The sequence below is a fragment of the Mustela nigripes genome, chromosome 12 (genome assembly GCF_022355385.1).
Source record: "Mustela nigripes isolate SB6536 chromosome 12, MUSNIG.SB6536, whole genome shotgun sequence".
Taxonomy (NCBI): domain Eukaryota; kingdom Metazoa; phylum Chordata; class Mammalia; order Carnivora; family Mustelidae; genus Mustela; species Mustela nigripes.
In genome coordinates, this window is record NC_081568.1 from 5,340,958 (window position 1) to 5,355,526 (window position 14,569).

General features: G+C 51.4%; 1 protein-coding gene across 1 annotated transcript in view; it reads left to right on the top strand.

Moving 5' to 3' along the window:
* ADCY2 (adenylate cyclase 2) overlaps positions 1 to 14,569 on the top strand; it is a 413,634-nt gene that overhangs the window by 20,223 nt on the left and 378,842 nt on the right. The window contains exon 2 of the mRNA XM_059416859.1: positions 1,489 to 1,686. Within this exon, the coding sequence (XP_059272842.1) occupies positions 1,489 to 1,686 (198 nt within the window). The remainder of the gene's footprint in view (positions 1 to 1,488; positions 1,687 to 14,569) is intronic.

Sequence of the window (14,569 nt, forward strand, 5' to 3'; positions counted from 1 at the left end):
TGACGTGGTTGTGTGTTGTTCTGTGTTGCGGTCGCCGTGGTGGTCGTCTCTCCCCCAGGCGTCTGGAGGCACGTGTGATGGTGGCGGAGAAGGGGAAGCGCGGTCAGCTGAGCCCTGCGGGCGGGCTCAGGGCCCTTTCCTTGCCCCGATGTTAATCCAGAGTCTGGGAGCGATTTGGCAGATCTGCTGTGCCTCCCCGTGTCCCCGGGGTTAGGGGTTTGGTATCGGGGGAGGCGGGAGCTGGAGCTGCCGATGGCGTGGCGTGAGCCCCGTACCCCCGGGCACAGGGGAAGAGCTCGCCGGGCTCTGGGATTTGAAAGAAGCGCCCCACAAATCCCGGATCTCACCGTCTCTGCTCTTCTGAAGCCCCCCGGGAAGTTCTTAGGGTTCTGCCCGGCTGGGTTCTTGGATTGAGGTGCGTCGGTAGCTCCCCGTGTTCAGATGAGGGATGGAGACCTTCGGTGGCTTCCAGCCCACAGGGGGTGCTGTGCGTGGCCTCCTGGGAATGCTTTGCCAAAGCGAGAGGCTGAATCCATGCCATGGTAGCGCAAGGAAGCACCACGTCTGCCGCACTGAGCGGACATTGCATAGAATGGAAATAGGGTTCCTTTTGTGCGTGTGGGCTAGAAAGGGATGGAGGGAGCGGAGCCTTACTGTGCAGAAGTGGACCTCAGAAAATGCATCGGGGGCGGATGCTGCTTGCTCATTTTCTGTTTGCCGCTGGAGCACCGGACAAGTGGGGAGGTCCGCCAGCAAAACGGCACATTCTTCTAAGTGTTTCCTGCTCTCTCATGCCTACACTTAGTACTTTCTGACCCTTTTCTCTTAACCTGCGATCCTGTTAAAACATTAATTGTCATGCATTAAAATAAATGCTCATCACTTGAGAGACTCAGACCATTTTTAGATTTTTTTTTTTAATTTTTTATTTTTTATAAACATATATTTTTATCCCCAGGGTTACATCCAAAGGGACACATGCACCCGAATGTTTATAGCAGCAATGTCCACAATAGCCAAACTATGGAAAGAACCTAGATGTCCATCAACAGATGAATGGACCATTTTTAGATTTTTAAATAAAACATTTCAAACCCATTTGGAAGCCTTAATTTTCTAAGGCAAGGGCATTTCTAGTCCTCTGATTCAGGCAGTGAAGTTGCTGGTCTTATTTTTACCCTGATAGTAAATATTCTTACACTCACTTTTGAATAAAATCCATTTCTCCATTTATCAGGGAAAATCTAAATTTGACGGTGTTGCTGTTTTGCATAATTTAAATATACAATACTGGGTTATTTCTATAGAGAAACATAGTAATTTAATGGGAAATTTAAATTTTCAGACGTTCAGACCCTTCTACTTCTGGAATAATTTTTACAGTTCAATCTATTTGACATTGATTCATGTTGATGACATTTGAGGACATGAACTGTGGGTATCACATGTTGCTAAATTGTGCCTTTGCAATATTTTCCTTCCTCTTAGGAAGTCGAAGACCACGTGGCATTTTTAATAACGGTCCCGACAGCCCTGGCGATTTTCTTCGCAATATTCATCCTCGTGTGCATCGAGTCCGTGTTTAAGAAGCTGCTCCGTCTTTTTTCCTTGGTGATATGGCTGTGTCTCGTGGCCATGGGGTACCTGTTCATGTGCTTTGGAGGCACCGTCTCTCCCTGGGACCAGGTATGGTGTTAAAATGCTTTTTGTGTTTCCTTTATGTGGTTTGATTGATGACATACTTGGTTCTGCAAACCTGACCCTAAACTGGAAACAGGAGACCTGTGGCCGAGAAGAAGGTCTTTCGAATTAGCCGCGTTAGTGTGGCTTTATGGCTGAAGTCAGTCCACACCTGCTTGGACTTCTCAGATCTGCCAGCAGCCAGGGTGCGGGCCCGGGTCTTACCTTGTCACTTGGTTGAGATGGCCGGGTCCAGCTGTACTCCTCGTGCTGACTTGGCTGCATGGTGTCCTGGTTTCTGAGTTCTCTGTTATTCCAGGATCCGTCTGGGATCAGAGCCGTACCTGTCAGTCTCAGACACTGGTTTTTGCCTTGGACTCTTTGTCCATTACCAGATCTTCCTCCTCACATACAGACTTCTCTGACACTGATTTTACATCAGTCTGATTTTGTCATATCAGTAGGATGGTTTCATGCACCTACTGGAATCCCATGGTTCTTCATGTTGACCCTGGGAGGTTCTTGGCTCAGGAAGTCGCCACCTGGAGGCTGTTAGCTCTTTAGGACTCACCACTGTGTGCTGCCATGTGGATGCACACTCTGGACTGCCTGAGGAAGCTCTGGGTTGTCTCCGGGGCAGGGCTGGGCTGCAGGCATGGTATACAAGCTGCCAGCTTTGAGCTCGTAATCAAAGCCTCGAGGTTCTGCAGCCATCCAGGAAGAGAGTGCATTGGGCACTGAGCGGGCTGTCACAGCGTTGGTCGGACATCAGAGTGAGGGGTGAGTAGGAAAGGAACAGGGGCCAGAAGCGGGTAGAGGAGAAAGCATTAGGAGACCAAGACCAGTAGGGAGAATTCCTGTTGAGGCCAGAGGAGAGGAGAGATTGAAGAGGGCAGCGGACAGAAGGGCTCAAATACCAGGGCGGGGGGAGAGCGTCGCCACTCTGCCATTGTTGGAGAGAGCCCTGGGTGAGGTTTCCAGCAGATTCTGTTAGGAAGTGTGACAGGGTTCTGCCTCATGGCCTCAGCCAAGCCATCATCCCGTTTTGGCCTCAGTTTCTCTTACAAAGGGAGAGGCTTGGACTAAGTCAGCAACACTTGGTCTCTCTGGCTCCGAAGGACACTGTTGTGGATGCAAGAGATGGTGGTGCTGCTGTCCCTTTCTGCTGCTCCCCTGGTCAGGGAGGCTCCCAGGCCAGGGTCTCCGTCACTGTCCCCTTCAGGGCCCTGGCAGGGCTGGGTATGCATCCCAGGCTCCCAGCAGCTTCCTGGCCCCACCTCCCCTCTGTCTGCACGCCGTGCTCTGGCCTCACGCGCACATGGGACAGAACCGGGGTGCCGGCCAACAGTGGGACCCACCCAGCGGCCTGGGTGTGCACCCACGCCACCTCCTTTAACAGTGTGACTTTATGAGAGGCCTCACTGTCTGGAAGGGAAGATCCTCTGTTTGTTCTTTAGTTTTCCTTTGGTTCCGAGTTCTCTGAGCGCGTTTCTCCGTATGAATCTCAGAATCAGCTCATCATGTCCAGTGAAAACTCCTGTTGAGATCTGGAGTTTTATCTTAATGTATTATATCATATAGCATATAAAATATATTGTAATACCTTTATAATATGTGATATATTTATAATATAAATTATAATTGTATAGTATATATACAGTTATATAATATGTTAATAATATGGGATTTCTTAGTTTTTGCTTTGAATGATATGAAGTGTCTAGAAAATAATAAAAGGATACTATAAAAGCACCCAGAGATTTGCTATCCTATTGTATTGAGACTTTCCATGGAATGATGTGGTCTGTCTGTCCAGTAAGTACGATTTTCTTTTATGTCTGAACACTTTTTTTTTTCCTGCATCAAATCAGTAGTCATTTTACTTGGACTTGTTCTTAGATACCTAACTTTTTTTGTTGTTGTTTTATAAAAGGGATTTTTTTTCTAATTACCTTTTCTATTTGGTCAATGTTGATGCGTAGGAATACTGTTGATTTTTATGGTAACCTGTATTCAGCAATCTCAGGGAATTCTTACTAGCTCTGTTAATCAATCTGAGGGTCTCAGTTTATCTATACAGACCCTGTTATCATCTTAAGATAATTCAAGAGAATCTTTTTCTCCCTTTCAAGTCCTTGAGTCCATCCATTTGCATGCATTGTATTTTCTAATTGTGTCCCCCAGGACTTGTCATGCAGAACCGTAGTTTCCAACTGCAGCATCTGTAACTTCACCCGTCAGGTTTCCTCTGTTTTCGCGATTACAATTTTAGTAGAACTGATCGTCAGGAGGAGGACCGAGGAGGACCTGCGACGGCTCTGGAAGGTTCTCCTCCTACGTGTTCTGTGGCTCCCATGTGACCCTGTAGACCTTGTCAGAGCAGCCTTCCCCGCCTCCTGGTGCCCCCCACCTGGCGACACCCCTGACCCTGCTGCAGGTGTTCCATCGCACGTGTGATGAGTGACCGTCCCCCGTTCTAGGACGGACACGTCTGGGGGTGGCATGCCTGTCTTCGAGCGCTCTGCCGAGAGCGGGCTCGCTCCGTGTTTCCGTAGATGTGCGGCTCTAGTTCTTCTGCAGATTTGTTGTTGGATTTTCTTCTTCTTTTTTTGTTTTCGGGTCCACTTGTTCTGCTTTTTACCTTTTGGCTTTTTGGCCTTCATTTGGTTTTACTGCTGCTGTCCACCTGCTTTAAAAAACAAATCTCTTGGAGTATCTTCCCTCTGTTTCCTCAGTGATCCATCTCCCCCAGGCGCCCAGTTCGCGGGTTACATGTCTCAGGGTTGGTTCTTCTTGTGCTTGGATGTTCTTGTTTCCAGGCTTCTGCTGAGTCGGGACGGTCTCACCTCCTCCTCCCCACGTGATCTTCCCCCCTTCCCCGCCCCACTGGCCCTGGGCTCTGGCTGCCTTCCTGTGCCTCCCGGGCGCTGGGCAGAGTTAGCTTCTATGTGGAGCCTGGGCCCTGCCGGCATGGCCCAGCTCGCAGCCTGCAGCACAGCCGTGTCTGGTCCAAGCTCGGGAAAGGCCCCAGCCAGGCCCGGGGGTCGCAGCTCTCTTTTGGCCACTGTGCCTAAGCTGGGGTCTTGGTCATGTGTCTCCCTCTCACACGCCTTGCCAGGAGAGGGACACTCGGGCCTTCTCTGGGGTTTGAAATCCTTCCTCAAACCTTCAGAGCAGTGATTTAAAATGAAATTATTCGGTCCCGTTCCCCAAAGCCTCGCCTCTGTCAATACCAGCACCACCGATGTCGGCCCCTCAGGGAGCACTAGCCTTCATGGAGCACGGCAAGAGGTTCCCTGTGCCGGAGGAGGAGGAGTGCTCAAGAGAGGGCTCCCACGGGCAGGGGTGAGTTCACCATCCTGCCTCGAGGAGGTGTGGGAGTGAGCCTGCATAGACGGAAGGCACAGTCCCCATGGGGCCGCTCCCTGCTGACCCCCGCTGCCCTGGGGTTTGCTGACTTGTTGGAGGGACTCCCAGAACTCAGGGCAGGCTGTCATAGTTGTGGTTCGTGTCAAGGAACGAGGACAGACCGACATCAGCCAAGGGAAGCGTCCAGGAAAACTACCATGTCCGGAGCTTCGTGTCCTCTGCCTGCGGAGTCACGGATGGCACTGCCCTCAGCTGCTCAGCGTCCCATGAGACACCGAGTATCACCAACTGGGGCATCCGGGCTGAGCCTCTGTGTCTGGGGGTTTTGCTGGGACTCGGTCTCCTGCACCTGGCAGGGCTGACTTCAGCCTGCAGCCTGGCGCTGCATCCGAGAGCCCCAGCCTGCAGCCCTCCTAGACACCGCTGGCCCCGCGTGGCCCCGAAGACGCCCCTGCTGGATCATGTGTAGACTCTGCTGGCCCAAGCCCGCGGGCCACGGAGACCTTCTGGGGCTGGAGAGATGCTGGAGCCCAGGGCAAAGGGCAAGCCTCTCTCCGGGTGAGATGTCCCTTCTCCGCCCAGATGATCCGAACATAGAGCCTCGTCATCAGAGTCTCCAGGGTCGAGCTCAGAATACCCCCGGCTCGCATGCAGTTGTAAGGATGGGCCCAGGCCCTGCCCTGTGTGCCCTTCCTGCCAGACCCTCACCGATCCCCGCGTGGCTCCCTGGGGGGGCACTGTCACACCCCTGCTTTACAAGAAACAAAGATGCAGGGTGACAAGGACGTTGCTCACAGCTGAGCGGCTGGCGCACTGGGGAGCACCTTACCTGATGCCAGAGGCCTCCCTCCCGGGACACAGGGCTCCTCTGCTGGGAGCCATGTCACGTCTAGATGGGATGGTAGCCCATGTCTAGAAACAAACCCGACGGTCCCACCTGCTGGGGCCGTCCTGCTGTCATCAGTGGGGAGCAGCCAGCGTGGTTGCTGGATGTCCTGCTGCATGAGCAGGGCGGCTCCCACCGGAAATCCTCCTCCAGCCCCCATGTCAGGGGCGCCAGGTCTGAGACACCCTGGCGTGGTCCAGTGTCCTGCCTCAGTGATGCCTTTTAGCCAGCCTGAGGAGGAGGAGTCGTGCCACGGCTGGTCTGTCTTGATCAGGCACGAGGACTGATTGGGCAGCATCCGGCCTGAGGAGGTCCGGGGGGCAGAGGGTGGCGGGCACCCAGGAGGGTCAGTGGCGCAGTGTGGACGGAGGCGTGGGGAATCCCGCAGGAGGGAAGAGAGGAGGCCTGCGGCAGTGTGCCCTCCAGCCCCGACGGGGCCCGAGTCTCCCTGCCCACCTTCTTTTGACGTGGTCTTCCACCCAGTCAGGCCTCTCTGCATGTCCCCTTCCACCCGTGCTGCTGGCTGCCCGCCCATGGACGTTCGTCCCACGCAGCTGCCTCCTGGATGAAAAGGACTGAAAGACGGTCTGTTCTTGGTGGTTCCAGCAACTCCGAGGGAAATCGGCGGGACATCGCTGGGTCTGTGGCTCTGGTTGCTTCACTGTGTTTTAGATGGAAGACCCGTGCGCGCGCCTCGGGCCCGGGCTGGTTTGCCAGCACGCCCTGCGCCGGGCTCCGGCTTTCCCATTGGTAAGCGGGTAGGCGAGAAGGGCAGTGCTGTTGCTGTTTCCCGTCTTATTTCCCGTCTTATTTTCCTGAGTGGTTTAAAAATACTGGAGCAGTGTTGAACCGAATGTTCGTGGAGGCTTATATAAGAGATTTGTTTTCTCTGTTCTGTTAGGCAAAGTGGGATCCTTTCTTTTTTTTTTAAGAAACCAGTGGCCTCGAGTACGGGGCGAATCGCTCCCTCTTCAGCACATGCCTTTGCAGTTTCGTAGCGTAGCTGTGGTCCCTCTGTCCCTGTACCAGAGCCTCTGGGACACGGGCCTTCCTGAGAGGTCAGCCCCAGAAGAAGAGGCTTAGTGAGGTTCACAGAGAGTGTCTCTGGGCTTTAGGGCCGGAAGTCTGACATCGAGGTATGGGTAAAACCATTCTCCCTCTGCAGGTTCCAGGGGAGGACGCTTCCTGCCTCTTCCAGCCACATGCGGCTTCTGGCAGTCCTTGGTGTTCCTGGGCGTGTAGACATACCGTTCAGTCACACTCCATTCTTGTCCGCGTGTCCCTTCTCTTCTTGTAAGGACACCCATCCATCGTACTGGACGTAGGGCTTCTCGTGGTGATGCTGTCCTCAACTGCTGGCAACTGCTAAGACCCTGTTTCCAAGTATGATCATACTCAAAGGTACAGGGCTGGAGGGTAGGACTTGAAAATACCCTTTTTGGGGGATGCAGCTCAACTCATGACGGCTCTGATTTCACGGGAAGATGCACTGTTCCCTCTGTGGGTTGCAAGAAGCCACCTCCGTCCTGCGTGGCCTGGTGCTCGGGTGTCTGCTCACCCTTCTTGGAGTCCCCTAACTGCTTTGATGTCAGCCGACACAGGCTGCACATCCACCACGGACTCAAACGGATGCGCTGGAACCCAGCATGTCGGGAATTAGGTACTTTCCAGTGTGTGAATATCCCGTTAAAACAAACCCACTCACGAACACAAAGAGAACTTAATCCGACGATCGCGTAGCCATGTAAACAGCATCGCGAATGACTGTTCGGGCCTTAGCTAGGAACACCTCTGCCCGTCGGAATCACGGAAGTGCTTCTTTTGGGCTCCGGCATTAATGACATCAAGAGGTTTTGCCTGATGTGTTTTCCTAGTGCTTTGGTTTACTTGGTGAAACCCAAGCTTTTAGATGTTTTATGTAATGAATTTCTGGCAAGAATGAATGCATTTCACCTCCGCTGACAGCCCTGACTTAGGAGCCTCCCTCCTGGACGAGAATATCATTGAGAAGGTGGCAGGAGGGCGGTCCCCCACATGGCTGGCTCCTAGGCAGACAGACGCCCAGCTTGGCTAAGCGAGGACAAGACAGCTGAGTCGCATTTGCATTTGTCTCCTGTTTCCTGCCCCCCCCCATCCTAACAGCTCACTGAATAGAGTTAAATGAGGGCTTCCATTCCTGACAGCCCCATGGCAGCCTTGGCACAGGGACCATGCTGATGTCATTGTATAGATTTGTTAAATTGCCACCAACTTGAAAGGCTAGTAATTTGCTCCAGGAAGAAGACCGCTCCTTGGTCGCATTACTTAAAAGGACACCAGACATTCAGCACGTGCCCGCGTGTTTGCTTACAAAAGCAGGACATCAGTGTGCAAACATCTGGTTTTTTTTTTTTTTTTTATTTTTACTGAAAGCAGGACAAATGATCAGAAAGAACGGCTTCTCGTAGGCTGCGAGAATTGGTTTGCTTTTCCTCCAGTGCAGTCCCTTGGAATGCTGCTAAAGAATTTCCTTACCATCAGGAGACCCAGTAGCATGTGAACAGAAAGAGAAATCCAGCTCAGGGAGATCGCACCTCAGGACCGGAATGAAGCTCCCATCTCTAAGCTTTTGTGCACCAGTGAGGCTTCTTAGGGGCATTGTACACTCACTATGGAAAAGGACACACCTGAGAAGAATGAAAACATTACGCCAATAATTGTCTCCGTATAGCAGCAAAAGATGAGGGTTTTTCTAACAATGTATTGTTTTAATGGCAGAGGATGTACTGACAAAATGGGAATTTTAAGGAAGCACATCGCCACTGGACCTAGCCTGAAGTGTAGGTGTTTTCAGATCCTGCACATTTCTGGCGGCTGTGTGCGGAGGTGGTCTTTCTGTCTTCTCCCTACTGTTAGTTCCCAGCCGGAGTGAGGGGACCATCACCCTGGCTGTGCCGTGCTCTGGGAACTTACCGCAACCCTCTCTGGGTGTCCCCAGCCAGAGCCCCGATCTTGCCCGAATAGACCCTTCTGCCGGGGTTGCACAACAATCTCTCTGCCTCGTCCTCTCTCTCTCCTCCTGTGCTTTTCTTTGAGGAGCACAGACCTGGGTCCTGAAGATGGGCATTTTAATTAGACTCGTGTCTGGAGATGAAGCACGCACCGCCCTTCTCATTTCTGCATTTCTGGAATATCTCCCCCACTCGCGCCACATCACTGTACATTTCACAGACCGAGCGGTCTTGGGAACATGTTTGTTCAGGGCTCCGTTTCCAGCATGCAGCTGGGGTCGCCTGTGTGGGGATCCCAGTGCAGAGAGTCGTGCAGATACTGAACGCACATACACGTCCCCTGCCTGTCGGCTCGCCTCCTCCGCTTTCATAGTGATAGAAAATACTTCTTCCCTGTGCCGGGCAGCAGTCAGTGACTTTATCCATAACTTATTTGATCTCTACCCCGCTCTGAAGTAAGTACCGTTATTGCTTGCAATTTGCAGGTGAGAACATGAGCACCCAGAGAGGTTAAGCATCTTGCCCAAAGTCACACAGCAGACAGACAGACAGACAGAATCTGAAGGTAGCATTCTGGCACCAGGATCACCGTGCGTCATGGTTCTGTGCTCCTCGCTATTGGGAAGGTGGGGTGTTTCCTGTCCTGCCTCGGCAAATCACAGGATGATTGTGACGAGGAAGGGACATATTTGGAAATTCTGAATTGTTCTGTCTGAGCCCCTTTTGGGGTTCAGTGTTATTTGGAAAAACCTCATAGAGAGGAAGTCAGTACTTAGAGATGCCATAAAGTTGATCAGATCATTGTTTCAAGTTGTCAGCAGATACTCCCCGTTGAAGAGCGTAGGTGTTTCATTCCTCAGAGGAATCAACAAGAGAAACGGGACATACTTGACTCGAGGAGTAAATGTCCATGTGCATATATGAGCCAGTGTTATCGTCTGGGAATTAGTGACTGCTTTTATGCTGAGGTTAACATTGCTTCCTTATAGATTCCTTGTAATTTCACTTCTTTCTGCTGGTTTTCTCTTCTGGTCCATTCTTAGTCCCTGTGTACCTGCACAGAGGCCCTTTCTTCCTTTTATGAAAAACCCTCTGACTCCAAGGGCCCTGGGAGGGCATTTGCCAGGATGCCAGCTCAGGGCTCAGAGGCCCGTCCAGCCTGGGACAGTTTCCCCCTGAGCTGCACGGGCTCTGGGTTCCATCTGTGACCTTATTTGAAGTCTGCGTAGGATGGCTCTCGTGCTCCTGGTTGGCGGGGTGGGGGGTGGCCACCGTCACGAGGAGGCCGGCGCTGTGTGTAGAGCTCAGGGCATCTGGAAGCACCACCTGGAGAAGTCATCGTGACGTTGAAAAAAGTCATGACTGCAATCTGGAATTTGTCGTGTTTTCGTGAAAGAGCTGGAATTTTAGGAGGCAGGAAGAATGTTCTGTGGACTTCCAGAACATCTGCTACTGACTCGGTTTAAATGGAGACACCTTGGCTGTTGGCTGTGTGAGAGCTTGCCGCGTTCAGTGTTTGTGAATGACTTCGGGAGAGGTTGTGTTTGTAATGGAACGCCAGCTACCTTGCACTTGTAATCAAGTGGGACGTGATTGTTAGATCCAGAGGAACGCGGGGACCTGTGCGTCACGCAACCTGTCCGTGTCAGGTGGGGGCCGTGTGCGGGCCCATGCGTGCCTGCTGGGGCGCTGCCAGCACGGCGGGGAGTGAATCCTGGACTCCAGGCCAGAGCAGCAAGTTCTCAGGAGAAAATAAATCCAGAGTTTAAATTATTTCCTATTAAGAGTTGCTTAGCAACACCTCACTTAGCTTCCCCAGCATGCAGTATGTCAGATTTCCTCTTCTCAGCCAGTAATCCTGTCCTCACCCGACTCAAGGAGGGGAGCGAGGTGTGTCCCCCCCAGCCCAAGTAAGAGGTTTGCATGGAGACTCTACAGTAAACTTTTAGACTCAGGATGAACAAATAATTGGGGCAAACAGGTGAATATTGTATTTTCCATCATCAGCATGAGATTTTTCCTTTCATTCCATATTTCTAGTGCTTTATGACTGTGTGTGTGTGTGTGTGTGTGTGTGTGTTTATATCTTCTGAATGTAATTTTCTTATTTGTAGAGGGGACTGAAGTATTTTCAGGTCCTCCAGGTACTGATGGACTGTGTGCCTTGTCCACTGGGTCTCCGGTCCCCTCCGCCTGGGGCTTTGTGGATCTCTCTGTTTCTAACCCCCAGCCCAGCAGCCAGAGTGGTGGATGCACAGAGGCAGGCAGGGTACCAGTCGTGCTGGGAAAGGTTGATGATGTGCTGGCTGAGGAACAAGGGGGAGGTGGCGGGGGGAGGAGAGAGGAGGAAGGATCCATTTCTGCCTAAAGATGATCTAGTTAGTATTTTCAAGCCCTGCTCTGGCCCAATGGAGTATTTCTTCTAGGTTTTTCTGTCCAAAGGTTTGTGTTCCCTGCTGGGGATGATAGCAAGAATAAAACATTTCCCCGAGATTCACATCATTTTCTTTTTAGGCGTTATGACCTCAGAATGGAGTTTCTAATCATTTCCACGTCTCAGCTTCACCACCATAAAATAGGGGCATTTCTCTCTGCTTCCGGGGTGTGCCCAGATGCCCTTCCCTCCGTGAGAGCCACAGCTGCCAGGACTGGCTGTCACCCTCCAGAATGCACTTGGGAGTCATGGCTCCTTGTGGCTGCTGTAAAGCTTGTAGGCCACATGCAAGGCTGTCCCCGGGAACTCTCCAGAGCATTAAGGAGAGGACATTCGCCGGGAAGGGTGAGCTGACTTCGGTCCCAGGGGAACGTGCAGCTTGGGGCAGTTTGCAGAGTTCGGTGCCGTATCAGTGTCTCAGGTACCACGGACTGAGTGGCTTGGGATAGTACACCTGTCTCGCCCTCCAGTTCTAGAGGCCACAGGTCCGAAATCAAGGTGTGGCAGGGCCACGCTCGCTCTGGCATCAGAGGAGAGCTCTTCCTCGCGTCTTGCCAGCTTCTCGTGGTAGGCTGGCCATCAGGGTCATCCCTCTGATTGCCGTTACATAGCCAGCCTCTGCCTCTGTCCTCACGTGGTCCCCCCCGGGTCCGTCTGTCTTCATGCTGCTGTTTTGCTGTAGGGACGTTGGTCATCCTGGGGGCTAGCCTACTCCGGCATGACCTCAGCTTCACCAGTTACATCTGCAGTGACCCCGTTTCCAGATAAGCCCACATTCTGGGGTACTGGGGTTAGGACTTCAACATAACTTTTTTTTTTTCCTTTCCTTTTCTCTTTCTCTCTCGGCATGGGCGCATGATTTAACCCATCCAAAGTGCGAGGGAACTCAGATGAGAGAAGCTGTGGGTCTTATCTCTGCTTGCTCATGGTGGACGTAAAACATACATTACCTCGTCCGTGCTCACAGCTGCGGCGTGAGACATGGACCCTGTGCAAAATGCGCATGCAGGGCCCCTGGTTCAAGGTTCAATGTTAGGGACTTCAAGACGGTCTCTCCAGGGTTGTCAGACCCACTGCAGTTCCCTCTAAGTGAGGGTCCTGTGTGTCCACACAGGTGCACGTGCTGGCACCTGGGGCTGGGAGGGCTGCGAGGTGGTCTCCGTTTTGAAGGCTCAGAGATGCAGCTGTGGGTGGGAGGTTGATGGTGTTGAGACTGCGAGCTCTTCCTGCCCCCGGCTTTGCTGCAGGGAGGGGTGATGCTGGTGAGACTCAAGCATCCTTCCGGTGTGGGGAGTGGTCCACACCTCCGAGGAAGTCAGTGAGAAAAGAAGTTGGGAGAAATTAGGAGAGATTTTGAAAGGGTCACTTATCACTGCTGGGGGCAGGGGAGGCCCAAAAACCCAGGGAGGAAAAAAAAAAAAAAACACCAAAACCCCAGAACAGAACAGAAAACTGTTCTAAGCCAAAGGTGGAGTCTTTTGGCCAAATAAATGTTTTCGCTCTGCCACACATGATTGATGACTGCTTTCATTCAGTTGCTCAAATTCAGCTTTTGTTTTAAAGAGCAGCGTTCGTTCTTGTGGTTCTGTTAATATATACCAGTCTCTCTGAGTACAGATTGTGTTACATTTATTTTGTCATAAGCTGGTTTAATAATTTTGCTGTCTAGTAAATTCAGAGCTGAGATTAATAAGCATACTTGTAAAATCATCCGTGTGATAATTCTACTCCAAGGAGGATGGCGTTTCGAATGCCCCGTTCTAAACACCAGTGAAGTAATTGGGACTAGTTTACTCTCCTACCTTAACTGACAAATACAGTAAATGATGCTTTTGAGACACCGGCTAAGGGATACTCCACGGAAGTGACCCCAAAGGAAGGGAAATAAAAGCGGGGGTTGTATGATTGCCCCAGCATCCTGCCTCAAAAGCGCCTCCAGCCCCAGCACAGGGAGGCAGGACCCAAGCAGAGCTCAGTGGTTTCATGAAGTTGAAGAAACGGAGTTCAGAGTTTGGGGAGGTAAATGCATGGGAATTCTCAGGTTGGGAAACCAAAGAGGAAAGATGAGAGAGTGACACTGAGAGAGATAAAGCTCTGGAGACTTGTGGGCGGTCCTGTGAAGTCTCCATTAAGCACCAGTTAGCCCATGCAGTGAAAGGAACCTACAGTGTCCCAGAGCCTCCAAGAAGGAGGGGGCCCTCCGAACCAGGTATCACTGCATACCGAGGAATGATTCTTGGTCCCGGGCTGGGGAGAGCAAGGTGCCCGTGACAGAGGAACATTTCCTAATGTAAAGGGAATCTGTTGATCAAGACCGAGCAGTTTCAAATGCTGTGTACCTCGTAGGAGATTCAAAATAGGTGACATGAAGATCCACAGCCTTACTCCAAGTTCGCACCACTCTTCAAAGCTGGCGGGACAGTAAGAAAGTCAATAAAGATAGAGGAGATTTTGCAGGTTCTTTCAAACAGGGGGGTCTGATTGATGTTCCTAGAATACTCCATTGAACAAGGCAGACCTGATGTTCCCTCCAACAAACACACACTGAGCATTTTTCGAGATAGACCACATTCTTGACTGTGAAATCCCCTTGGAGTGCGAGCGGATTACTATCGTACAAAGTTTGTCCTTTGACCATGATGGGCTTCGATAGAAGTCAGTAACGCAAGGGAATTTGGAAGCTCTGCCAGTAACTGGAAACCAAACAACACATTTCTAAATAACCCATGACTCTGAGAAGAAATTACAAGGGGATCAGAGAGTATGTTGGACAGAATGACATGAAAATGGGATACCTCCCAACTTGGGGGATGTGCCCTAAATGGGGTTTGAGGGAGCTTATCATATTGACTATTTATACTACAAAAGATGAAGGGCTCAAACCAGTCACTTAGGTTTTCACCTTCAGAAACTAGAAGAGGTAGTAGAAATTAGAAGAAATGGAATTAAACAAAGGAGCAGAAAACAATGAAGTTGTAGACAGAAAGACAATAGAGAAAAGTCAAAGTCAATGAGACTAAACTGTTTTTTTTTTCCTTAAATTTATTTGACAGACAGAGATCACAAGTAGGCAGAGAGGCAGGCAGAGAGAGAGGAGGAAGCAGGCTCCCTGCTGAGCAGAGAGTCCGATGCGGGGCTCGATCCCAGGACCCTGAGATCATGACCTGAGCCGTACGCAGAGGCTTTAACCCACTGAGCCACCCAGGTGCC